Source organism: Corvus cornix, chromosome 3, assembly GCF_000738735.6.
Source record: "Corvus cornix cornix isolate S_Up_H32 chromosome 3, ASM73873v5, whole genome shotgun sequence".
NCBI lineage: Eukaryota > Metazoa > Chordata > Aves > Passeriformes > Corvidae > Corvus > Corvus cornix.
Window position 1 is genome coordinate 87,934,790 of NC_047056.1, and position 12,769 is coordinate 87,947,558.

The 12,769-nt window shown below is 39.4% G+C and overlaps 1 protein-coding gene across 1 annotated transcript in view; it reads left to right on the top strand.

Moving 5' to 3' along the window:
• EYS (eyes shut homolog) overlaps positions 1-12,769 on the top strand; it is an 852,840-nt gene that overhangs the window by 285,465 nt on the left and 554,606 nt on the right. The window contains exon 15 of the mRNA XM_019287512.3: positions 6,402-6,506. Within this exon, the coding sequence (XP_019143057.3) occupies positions 6,402-6,506 (105 nt within the window). The remainder of the gene's footprint in view (positions 1-6,401; positions 6,507-12,769) is intronic.

The window sequence follows — 12,769 nt, forward strand, 5'->3', positions numbered from 1 at the left end:
CCAATGCTAGCAATGGAAATGCCATGTGTACTGGGCCTCAGGGCTGCAGTGGTGATAGTGGGAACATCATACCACAGCTTGATTCTCTTGACATAAATAGTAAGTTGACCAAAGACTACTGAGGAGTCTTGAAGCAGGAGAGGAAATGTGTTAAATGAATGATGTTTTAAAAGCCATTTTATAAAATAAAATTTCATAAAAATTAATTTTTTTTGTAGCCAGGCAGGAAATAGAACAGCATTGGCTATTTACTCTGGTAACAATAGAGCAGCACCTTACACCTAGTTATCCTAGTAACCTCCAAAACCTCCAAGAACAGGATATATGCATTTCACATGATGACAGTGATGCTACAGAGCCTGGGTGCCTCAGGGTGGGCTATTGCTGTCACAGAAATATAGTTGTTTCACTAAATTGTTTTGATGTTTTCCCAAGAAAGACACAGAGAGGGCTAAAAGATGAGTGTATTTATTCTGCAAGTCTTCTAACAATCCATAGATTGCTGGTTGTATGCTCTATATTAGGTCTGTATACCAGAAGGCAGTTAATGTTGGCCATTAACCACCTTGTACTGAACCTAATTACTCTAGTTTTGATTAAAGCACACAATGAATCCAAAAGGATTCAATCCTGATTTGAATGCATGAAAAGAAGCCAGAATTTCACTGGCATTTTTTTCTAGTAGTAATCACCATCAGATTTAGAAGTTTATATTAAATATTTTATTTAAATTTTTGTCTTCAACTTCAAGCTATTGCATTTCATTACCTTTTCTACACAAAATGAAAAAGTTCTTGCTACCCAAGTATTTTCTCATTGTAAAGATACTTACACTCTGTAATCAAGTCACTTTTTGGTTTAGTTTCTTCTAAATGAAACAGATGGAGCTCTTTAAGCCCTTACTGACAGCATGCTTTATTCAGTTGTTGAATAAACTGTGTAGTTTTCCTGCATCTTCCCCATTTATTTTTAAATATGGAACATTCTAATCAATGTTTTATGCAGAGGTATTTTACACATCAATGTTCCTTTTTTGTTTTATTTAAATACATCTGAGGATTTTTTCTCTCACAGCACTGCAATAGGGCTCATATGCTGAGGTCTTCAGCAGTCCTTTTCAAATTGCTTTTGTTGTTTCCCCACATACAGCTCAGCTACAGTTCAGTAGCTATAATCTGTGTGGTTTTTTCTGTGCTTGTATCTAAAAACTTCAAGTGACCAGAAGTGACCTGCAGTACATTGAAAAATGTACTGTTCAGCTAAACAAAAGTTATCACAAGATTTCAGTTGTCACATAGGCTTGGTCTCCTGTGAAAGGGAGATGCAGGAAAGGAAGTGAGAGTAGAAATGAAGTTGTTACAATCCGGTTTAGACCCAGGAAAGCAAAGCAAGCTAAGACTCTGAGCATAAACCAGAAAGAACCAGGAAGGTTCAAAATATCTCCAGGAATGAGATTAAAACCAAACGAGGTTAGATGTTGTTGCCAAAAAATGGATGTATTTTATTTAATAGTAAAAGAGGCAAAGAGAAGGGAAGAAAAAAAGAAAGAGAGAAAGAAAAGTGTGCGTGGGGGGTGGGGGAACAGGGAGAGGTTATGGGTTAGATGGAAGCATATCACCCATCTGAGGGTCCCAACGACGTCTCGTTGCTTCCCTCCATCCGGTCTGCTGGTGGTGAGGGTCCCCCGTTGCCGCTGTGGCCACGCTGCTACATGCTGCCACACGCCGAAGGGTGCAGAATTCCGTGGATTAATATACACTTCGGGCCAGGTGGGAATGCCCACGTGCCTCTCTTACAGGGGCCAGCTTGACACACTGTCCCTTGCGACACTGAGGATCTGTTGCATCCTCTCTGGTGCTCTGGTGCAGGGTCTGGGGACCCCTTGGGGGGCCCCTGTGCTGGGCCATGTCACCTCTTCTGCTGTGGATAAGCTTCTCCCCCCAGTGAGGACCCCTCAGCTGGGCTCCTCTGCACAGTGGAGGATGGGCGGTCACTGCGCCTCTGACCAGAGGCTTTTCCAAGATACCCAGCACCTCTCCTCCCTCCACCCCTTGGAGGGTCTGTTTGAGCCTGGCAGCTGATAGCCCTGGGGCTGTGGTCCTCATCTTGGAGGTGTTAAGCCTGTGCTCAGTGAATGTCCCCAGCCCTGAGTTGTTACTTTATCTTATCTTCATCAGCGAGCAGTGTAAGGCCTCAGTCAGGACCCCATTCAGGGTGTGGGAGTCTTCTCTTCAGCTTTTGTAATACAGTTTTAAAAGTCCTTTAAGAAAATGTTTAAGTCATAAAATATAATATTTCAGTCTCTGACAGAAGTACCTGTTTAAAAGTCATTGTTGAAATAATAGAGTAAAGACTTTTCACATTTACCTACACAAAAAGAGACTCAGTGAAGTATAAAATGCCTCATTTGTCTCATTATGGTTTTCTCATGAGAAGGATTTGAGCGGTGAGTTCAGATTGAATGTGCCAAAAGCTATACTGCTTTCTTTGGAAGGGTAGGCCTTTGTATCTGTCCCCCTGTAATTTCAACCATGTGCATTTATGGTGTGCATGAAGAATGTGTTTTTCTCTTCCTGCTAGTGTTAACACTTTTATCCTGTTTCTCTCGTCTGCTGTAAGCCCGGACTCACCTCTTTTTTAAATGACTAGTGCAGAAATGTGCTTTAATGGAGAAATAGAGACAGAGATTTGGATAGAAGCACTAGGTTCCAAAGTCAGAGCTCAGTTATCACACAGCAAGTAACTTATGACCTTTACCATGAGACAAAGCAAGTTTCCAGACAATCCAACTCACTACACAAACGTAAGTCTTTGGGCCTCCTTCAGTGTTATAAACAGAGTGTATGCCCTGTAAATTATATAATCACAACACTAGAACAAAATAATAGCTATAATCTGTTCCATCCTTATCCCAGCAAAAACCACATAACATACTATGTTGCTTTCTCACCCATGTATCTTCTTTAAGTCCAAGGATGCCTTATTTTCTAGGGGAATCTTTCCAGTGTGATATACTATTAGAAGGAGTTCCCTATTGTCTAATATTTCAATGCAGTTTAAATGCATTACTTCTCATCCTGTCTGTTACAAACACAGCAAACTGATGACTTTTGCAAAAGTACATTTTTTATTTTATGATTGTCATCACATTTCTATTAAAATTTTCTTTATTTAGACTTTACAGGCCCATTCATTTTGTTCATACTAAGAGGTCATGCTTTTGAGCTGTTTGTCATTCCTAACATGCTCATATGGACTCTCATTTGGTCCACAATTTTCTTGAATGCACCTCACTGCACAATGCAAAGTACTCCAACTGCAGCTTTACTCCAGTAAGATGAGAATGGAAGGATTATTCTATGCTTCTAACTGGGTATGTCCCTTTTTATGTATCCCAGCAAACTGTTTTAAAACAAAATTCTGGGGTTTGTTCCTACGTATGATTTTCTGTATGGTATCTTCCACTTGTTCTGATTGGATTACATTTGTTACTTCAAATTCCATCTTCAATTTGTTAAAATTTATGAAGACTTCTAATCCTGTTCTTCAATTTACCTTTTTGTGTTGCCATCAGCAAGCTTTGCTGTCCACCATCTAGATTGTTGAAAAAGAATGAGTGGAACTGAATGGGCAGTAGATTTCTTTCAAAATCTATGCAATTCATTGATCCAGTCTGGTAGTAAAACCACTGATAACTAATGTACGAATATGGATCTCCAAAAAATTTGAATTATCTCATAATATTCTCTTGTAGTTTCTATGTTAGACCAATTATGAGGATTTCACAAAAGATAGCAGAAACATTAGTGAACAGAAGGAGCATGACATATGCTGCCAGCTTTTTTTTATCCACAAGGTGTGTAAATTTAGAGTAGGAGGGAACCAATTTGTTTATATAAGGCTCATTTTTAAAAAAAATATTTTATATTTATAGGTTCTTGCAAGTAAAGACTTTAACAACTTTTCCTAATATTTCTTCCAGGAACTGAAGTTTCACAAATGGATCTATAATTTCATGTCTCTGTATTTCATTCTTTTCTTAAAGGTTGATGTTACTGAGTCTTCGAGTACTTTACCTATTTTTCACATGCTTATAAAGAAAACTGTTGAGATTTTGTCCACTAGTACCCAGTACTCAAGGCTCTAGCTCATCAGACCAGCCTATCTGAATATTTAACTTATCTGACAATTCTACAGCTTTTCTTCTCTATTCAACACCAAAGTTTTGCCCTTTAATCATAGGTATCAATTATGATAATGTCCTACTTTGCAGCTGGTCTTTTTACTGATGATTGAGGCAGAAGAAGTGTTGAATAATTTTGCATGATTGCCATTATCAGTGAGCATCCTTCTTCACTGCATGGAAATCCATAGCTTTCCTTAACCTTTAATACTGAAGTACATACAGCATAATTTCTTGTTACCCTGACCATCTAATAACTACATGCCTTTGCTGGTCTGATTTCAAGCCTGGATATTTATGTTGTACTTTTTAGGTTATCCTTAGCAACTTGACCTACTTTTTTGTCAGTTGGGCTTGCTCATGCTTTGAAAACCAGGTAGTGCTGTGTTGATCTCCTAATATCCCACAAAAAGGAAGTTTTTACTTGTGTACTTATAGAAAGTAGCAGCTTTCTTAATTACCTTTTAAAGGTAAGATGTTCACTCTTTATCAGGTTTCAAATGAGAACTTTGCATTCTTTGCAGTTTTTCTGATTTCCTTTGTTATTATGTTGTTCATCCTCCTCTCCCTTTCCATGGATTTTGACTGCTCTCGGCTAAGTTTTTCACATTTCTTTCTTTATAATCAGAGAGTACTTTTCCCTTTAACTTTGAATCAAGTAACTTGCAGTTACCTTTTCCACTACCAATACTACATTCAAATATCTCTGAATTTTTGAATGATTATTCCTTTCAAAAATTATGGTTTTGTAATTAAATACCCTATCAATCCAAGTCTTGTGTTCTTAAGTATTCTGCTAGTTCTTTTATCTATTTAAAATATTAAAAAAACCAACAAAACAGCAACAGAAAAACCCACTGGCTATAAAAAATTTAATGTTTCTTTAAACTGATTCTACTGGATTTGTGATCTGTATTTAATCATTAAATCCTGCATACTATGTGACTGTGCAGTATTTTCCACATAATTTTTGAAGTCTTACCTACTATTTATCCTTGTCTATGAACTTCTGCTTCCAGCCCCTTAAACTTTTTTCTAAACAATTATTTTAGAAAAACAGTACAAAGGGGTGGGTGTTGGGTTTTTTCCTTCCTCTGTCTTCTCCTCACTCTCTCCTGCCCATTTAGTTTGATTTTTGTGTACATACTGTTTTTACGTGCTAGCTGAAGGTACACCATATAGTTAAGGAAGACAAAACTGCAAGGTGACACCATCTGCCAGCCATGCATTTATTGTTGCAATGAATCTAGAATTGTCTAAGGTCTGTTTGTCGAAGAGGGACCCCAGAAACCTCATATGATCCTTTAATTCAGCTCCCTAGACTGAGGTCCCTGGGATGCATTACCTATCCGGTATGTCTGATTTGAGTGATACAAGGAACCTTGCATCAGTTTTTACGTAGAACACCAACAAAAGTTTGCTTGTTCACATCAGTGACAGTTACAGTTTTCCCTCTGTCTCTGCCTTAACTTCTGGTATTCATGAGAGCTCCTAGTCCATACAGTTGTCCCACTAATTTTGATCAATTTTTGTTCAGAAAGATCCCAGTATTATTTATAACAGCCTATGGATTTCTCTAAATTAATGCAGTGCACAATAGAGAAACAGGAGAGTGGATTTTGTTTGGCATGTTCAATGAGTTAATTGTTTTCATAAGCCACCTATTCCATTGTCTTCTAAATGTTTCCCTCTGTGTATCTTCTGTATATTCACCTATATTTTTGTTGTTTCAGATTTGAATAAGTTTGAATTACAGCTCAATTAAATCTCTTTAAAAGCAGAAAAATGAAGGAACAGCTGAATGAACTCGTGGGTTTCTCTTTAGATCTGAGAAATTGCTTCATTCATCTGGAAATATGCATGAAACCTTGAGAAATATTTTTTTCTTCCTATTGTTAGTAATGTTATTAAATCTCTAAAACAGTTTTTTCAAAGTGGCATATAGCCCTAGTAATTATGGCGTTGAGTTGTGATGCTAGAATATACAAAAGATGTTTTTGCAAATGGTGTTCATATTTATTTCTTTAAAATATTTAATTTGTTAACTATCAGCTATGATCTATGAATATCTCTAGTTTTAAAATTGTCAAGCAGAAATATAATAGTGTTTCCAACCTGGAAAAGTTAAATTATGCAGTTGTCACTTGCACCGTGAAGCAGCTTTTCTGCTTTCCCAGAATGATTTATAGTTTTAATGTTTAATTTTCTTTTCGGACAGACAAAAATTGTTCCACGGATATTGATGAATGTTCCTCCAAGCCCTGCAAAAATGGAGGCCATTGCCACAATTTGATTGGTGAATTTTACTGTAGCTGTTTGCCAGGTAAGAAGTCACATGATATTTAGTTGAGAAATGTTCTGTTGTATTCAAGAAAGAAATAGAATTTTTCATAAGCATATGACTAAGTAGTAATTTATTTTGCTTGAAAAGAGAAGGATGAACAGGTATTCTTTAAGCATATGCTACAATTGTTATGCAGGTGGTGTCAGCAGAATTTGTTTACAGAATATAACTTGTATACCCAAAATCCTGACTTCCAAACCGACGAATAAAAAGCCTTAGAAATCAACCAACTCTGCTAGTAGCATGATTTTGTTTCCTTCTTTTCTACTGGCAAAAGTTATTTTTTTTAATTTCTGAAAGAAAATGTGGACAAGCTATACAGTAGTTGTCATACGGGTTACTGCGGTGTGTTGACCCTGGCTGGAAGCTGGGTGCAGGCAGTTAATCACTCATCATTTCTGTTTCTCCTTCTTCCTCAAGGGGAGGACTCTTCACACTCTTCCCCTGCTCCAGTGTGGGGTGCCTCCCAAGGGAGAGAGTCCTCCAAGAACTTCTCTAGCATAAGTTCCTTCCCACGGACTGCAGTTCTTTACAAACTGCTCCAGCATCGGTCCCTCCCACTGAGTTCAATCCTTCAGGAACAGCCCACTCCAGGTGTGGGTTCCCCACAGAGTCACAACTCCTGCCAGGAAACCCTCTCCAGTATGGGCTTCTTCCTCCATGGGGCCATAGGTGCTGCCACACGCTTGTTGTAGTTCAGGCTCCCCACAGGAGGGGTCACAGCCTCCTTTGGACATGCACCTGTTTTTTCATGAGATCCTCCATGGGCTGCAGGTGTATCTCAGATACACTATGGACCTCCATGGGCTGCACTGGCACAGCTGCCCCACCATGGACTGCACCACGGGCTACAGGGGAATCTCGCTCTTGTGCTTGCAGCACCGCCTCCCTCTCCTTCTTTACTGATTTTGTTGTCTACAGAGCTGTTTCTCTTGTTATCCTCACACTTTTTTCTGGCTACAGTTGCCCAGTTCAGTTTTTTCCCTCACCTTAACTATGTTATCCCAGAGGTGCTACTAGAGTCAGTGATGGGCTCAGCCTTGGCCAGCAGCTGGAGTTGGCTAGCATTGGCTCCATCAGACATGAGGGAAGTTTCTGCAGCTTCTCAGAGAAGCCACCCCTGTACCTGTCCCCCACTGAAACACTGCTGTGCAAACCCAGTTCAGTTGCTTGCAGTAATGAGAGAAGCCAGCAATATCTGAATTTGTCAGTAAGAGTAGATCAACTTTTCTGCCTTTATGCAGCATACATAATTTTATTCACAGATGCACAGAATCAATTAGGTTGGAAAAGCCCTCTGAGATCATAGAGTCCAATAAATAAACAGTATCTTAATGAGATATGAACTTATATGCTGCAGTGTGGCCTTTCGGTGTGGATTGGTGCTATGGGCCAGCATTTACACATTGGAATGTACTATCTTTTAATATAACCAGCTAATTAAAATATGTGACGCTTGCATAATATGACTCTTTTTTTTTAACCCCTGCTTTCTTTATTGTGGGCCAGCTGTTGTCAGCCAATCATAAAGTAGTGAGCAAAACATGAAGTGATAATACTCTTTCACTTGCAGTTTTTAATACTCCTAAGTCAGTTACATTGCATTAAACCTTGTTATACAATGTCAAGTTAGCAATGTAAGGATAGATGATCAAGCTTGTATTTAGACAGAAGCATTTACTTAAAGGGTATAGGAAAAAGGAGTGGTTCAAAATTTTTGTGTCCCTATAAGAGCTATATATGTTTTAAAAATGTATACGAGCTATTTCAAGTCTAATGTACAAATAGCTTGGAAGTTATTGATGTGTGGAATACAGAAACTCACAGCCAGCACTGCCACTAAGTAACAGTATATCAGCATGAATATAATATGAATATATGTATAATATTTATGGATATTATTATATATAGAAGTATGTGTATGTGCATATTATACATGTGCATACATATACATTTGCATACTACTTTTTTAGACATGAGAGTCTTACAATAGACTTTCAAGATGCAGAATATTGAAGGGTTTAGTATTAGTATTAGTATTAGTACTATTACTAATTTGGATAATTTTTTAAGGCTGAATTCTTACACGTTGATGCAATAAGTTAGTTTTACTTTTCTGATTGAAAGACTGTGACTATATTTTGTTACTCTTTCCTTGGGGATAAACCAAGTGTCGCATCTCATTTTGTCAGCTTCGTGAAATCACAAACACAACAATAAGTATGAAAACATCTTCCTTTTACACTTAAAAAGCGAGATCATATGCATGAAATTAATAGTGAAATGCTGTAAGAAGTACACATATGAAATCTCAGACTGTAAACATTTTCTACTACTATTTTGAACAGTTGTTAGATACAGTCTTCATGAAGAATTTACCCATCTGCAAAATGCAGGATGAAAATCAATGGTTTACACAGTATTTAGGGATTGAAGAAAGGCAATAGAGCACCTGAAGGACAGCACAGAGGAATTTCAGCCAATAAATCAGCTTCATCAGGAACCCAGTTTAAATGGCTCTCTGCAAATGCATACAGCATGGGGAATATATGAAAAGAGTTGGAGATGTGTGCATGCCTCCATGGCTATGATATTGGCATCATAGAGACACAGTGGAAAGATTCCTATGACTGGAGTGTTGAAATGGAAGGATACAGGCTTTTTAGGAAGGACAGGCAAGGCAATGGAGGAGGAGGAGGCAGTGTTTGCACTCTATCTCAATGTCCAGCTGGAGTGCATGGAGCTGTGCCTGGGGATGGATGAAGAGTCAGCCAAGAGCTTATGGGTCAGGATTAAAGAAAGGGCGGGGACAGGTGACTTTACAGTGAGAGTTTCCACAGGCTGTTCCACCAAGGAGTCCAAATGGTTGAGGCCCTCTGTAGAGAGATGGGAGCAGCCTCACATTCGCAAACCCTAGTCCTCATGGAGGACTTCAACCCTTCTGGGTTTGCATAGACAGATTTTGGGATCTGGGGGACTACAGGGGTGACTTCTTTGAGAAGCTGCCAGAACCTTCCTCCATGTCCAAGAAAGCCAGTGCTAGCCAGCTCCAAGATGGACGTGCTGCTGGCCAAGGCTGGGCCAATAAGGAATAACGGTAATGCCTCTGTGATAACACATTTAAGAAGAGAAAAAGACCAAAAGTTGCTGCTCAGATGTAATTGTGGCCAGAAAAAAGCAGGATGAGAATATGTGGGAGGAACAGCTCTGCAGACACCAAGGTCAGTGCAGAAGGAGGGGCAGGAGGTGCTCCAGGTGCCAGAGCTGAGATTCCCCTGCAGCCCATGGTGCAGCCCATGGTGAGGCAGCTGTGCCCCTGCAGCCCAAGGAGGACCATGGGGGTGCAGAGATCCACCTGCAGCCCATGGAGTAGACCCATGCCAGAGAAGGTGGATGCCTGAAAGGAGGCTGTGAACACATGGGAGGCCTGTGCTGGAACAGGCTCCTGGCAGGGACCGCAGACCCCTGGAGAGAGGAGCCCATGGTGGAGCAGGTTTCCTGGTAGTATTTGTCATCATGTGGGGGACACGTGGTGGAGTAGGCTATGCCTGAAGAACTGCACCCTGTGGAAGATTAACGTGTGTTGAAGTAGTTTGTGGAGAACTGTTGCCCATGGGATGGAATCATTTTGGAGAAGTTTGTGAAGAAATGTCTCCCACAGGAAAGACCCCACATTGGAGCAGGGGAAGGACTCCTCACCCTAAGCAGTGATAGGAACCATGTATGATGAACTGACTATAACCCCTATTCCCTGTCTCCCTGCTATCCTGGGGTAGGAGGTAGAGATGGGAAGGAGAGAGGGGTGGGGGAAGGTGTTTCTAAGGTCTTATTTTATTTCTCATTATCCTGCTCTGATTTTATTAATGATAAATTCAATTAATATCTCTGATTCTAGTTTGGTTTGCCCATGACAGTATTTGGTGAGTGATCTCTCTCTGTTCTGGTCTCAACCCATCAACCCTTGGTTATATTTTCTCTCCCCCACCCATTTTTTGTGGGGATTGATAGGCTTTGGTGGGTGTCTGGAATCCAGCCAGGGTTGGCCCATTACAATATGCTGAAAGCTATTATTTCTGTTCAGAGACACTACCAGGCTGGAGAAACAGGCCTATAGGAATCTCACAAACAGAAATGCAAGTCCTTCAGCTTTGGAATAGTCCCATGCACCAGTAGAACCTAGTGCCCAGCTGGCTGAAAAGCAGCTTTGCAAAAATGACCTGAGAGTCTCCTGGTGTTCAACAAGTAGAACACGAGCCAGTCATGCATCCTGTGGGAAAGCATCTTGGCCTGTGTTAGGAAGAGTGCAGCTAGCAAGTCTGGAGATGATTATTTTTCTACTCGTGACTTGTGTCATGGGATGAGTGGAAGCTTCAGACAAACCTCAGAATTCAGCAGCAGTTTAAATTTAAAGAATAACTCTGGCCCACAAGTCCTAATGATGGCAAATCAGATCTATTTACAAATTAAATGAACTATTTACTAAACAGACAAGAGATAACAGATGAAAGATCTTACTCAGAACTGCTTACTACACAGTATAAAACTAAAGAAGTACTAGCAGATTACAGCATAACAAAAAACAGTTAAAACCATATCAAGGGACAAACATTAAAGCTAGCAAAAAAACCAGTATTGATTAGGAGTCAAATGTAACTTACCACTGGAATGACAATAATGTGCACAGATTCTTCCACTTAACACCTGGGGAGTAACTGTGAAGTGTCCCTACTCACGGGAGAAACTCCACACAGTTCCAGGAAAATATACAGGTTTCTGCTTTGTGAAAATTTGGTGTTGCTTTTGCAGTCATAAAGGGAGGTACCAAAAGGTCAGTCAAAAATCTGGCTTATCTTCCCAGATCTCACTTCAACAGCAAGATGTTCATTGGCAGCTGGGAGATGCCAGACCAGCATTAACCCCACAGTGCCAAAATAACTCACTACAAGACAACTTGTCTTGCTTGAGTTATCTGACCAGTTAACAAACAACAGATAAATTCTTGTGGGGGGTGAGATGCCCTACTACAGACTTGTGAAACTGTGTAGGAAGTACCGTATCACTTTTGCATTCTCTGCTAAAAGGACATTGCCTTACTGGGGCAAATCTAGCAAAGTGCCATGATATCACGGTATCCCGCAGTGGTAGGGAGGAGAAGAGAGATCCAACAGCAGGAATTGTGCAGCAAGATTGATTTATTTAATTATTTTACAACTCTTTTATAGACCTTTTTTTTCATAGTCTAATTGGTCAAAGGATCAGCCATCCCTTGGGGTGATTGGCTAAAATCCTAAAACATCCATAGTCAAAATATTTTTCTACTGTACTATAAACAAGGCTTTGCAAGGCCACAGATGTTCATAGCTTATAGAACTCTGCTAATATCTTCTGTGAGAGAGAAAAGTATCTCATGGGACTGGAAAGAAGCAAGAAAAATTCTTGCTAGCAGCGTATTTATATCCACACCATGAAAATGGAGATACTGAAGAAATTGGACCTCTTCATCCTGAAGAAAAGGCTAAGAGATTTTATTGCGGTTTGCTACTACCTCCTGGGAGGATACAGGGGAGACAGAACAAGGTTTTTCTTAAAGGTCAGAATTCTGTCAGGGCAAGAGTCAATGGACACAAGTCAGAATAAAGGAAAATTCAACATTAAGGTGAAAAAAACCCCAAAACCAGCTGCACTATGAAGGTGGTTAACTATTGGAACTTATTTCCTGGAAAGCTTGTGGTATCCCCATCCATGGAATCATATTCGAAAATTGACAGGACAGTTCCCTTAGCTACCTGATCTAGCTGGTGTTACTATGAGTGACTATTAGACTAGATGGCCTCAAGACATCATTTCCAACTTAAGTTGTCCTGTGATTCTATTATTAAATAAGAAATATTTGCCCAGTTTTACTGTATCAATATAATACTTTAAGGTGAATTTGAATTGAACTACCTGTACCTACACAAAGTCTTTAAGACTGTAGGCATTTTGACCGGATCTAAAAAAGTTCTGCATAATCTTAATTACAGTGTTAAATTTTATCAAGTTTGTGGCTGAAAAGAATAAGTGTTTGTTTATATGCAATGTTTTTCCAAAGCCAAACTTTTTATGAATATTCAAGAATTTATCAACTATCATTTTTTTCATGAGTATTAATTTATTCTTCCACTAGAAAATGGTTACCTATGCATATTGAATTTTGAAAAGGGGGCAAACAAAATTAACAAAAAGAGCTATAGTTTACTACA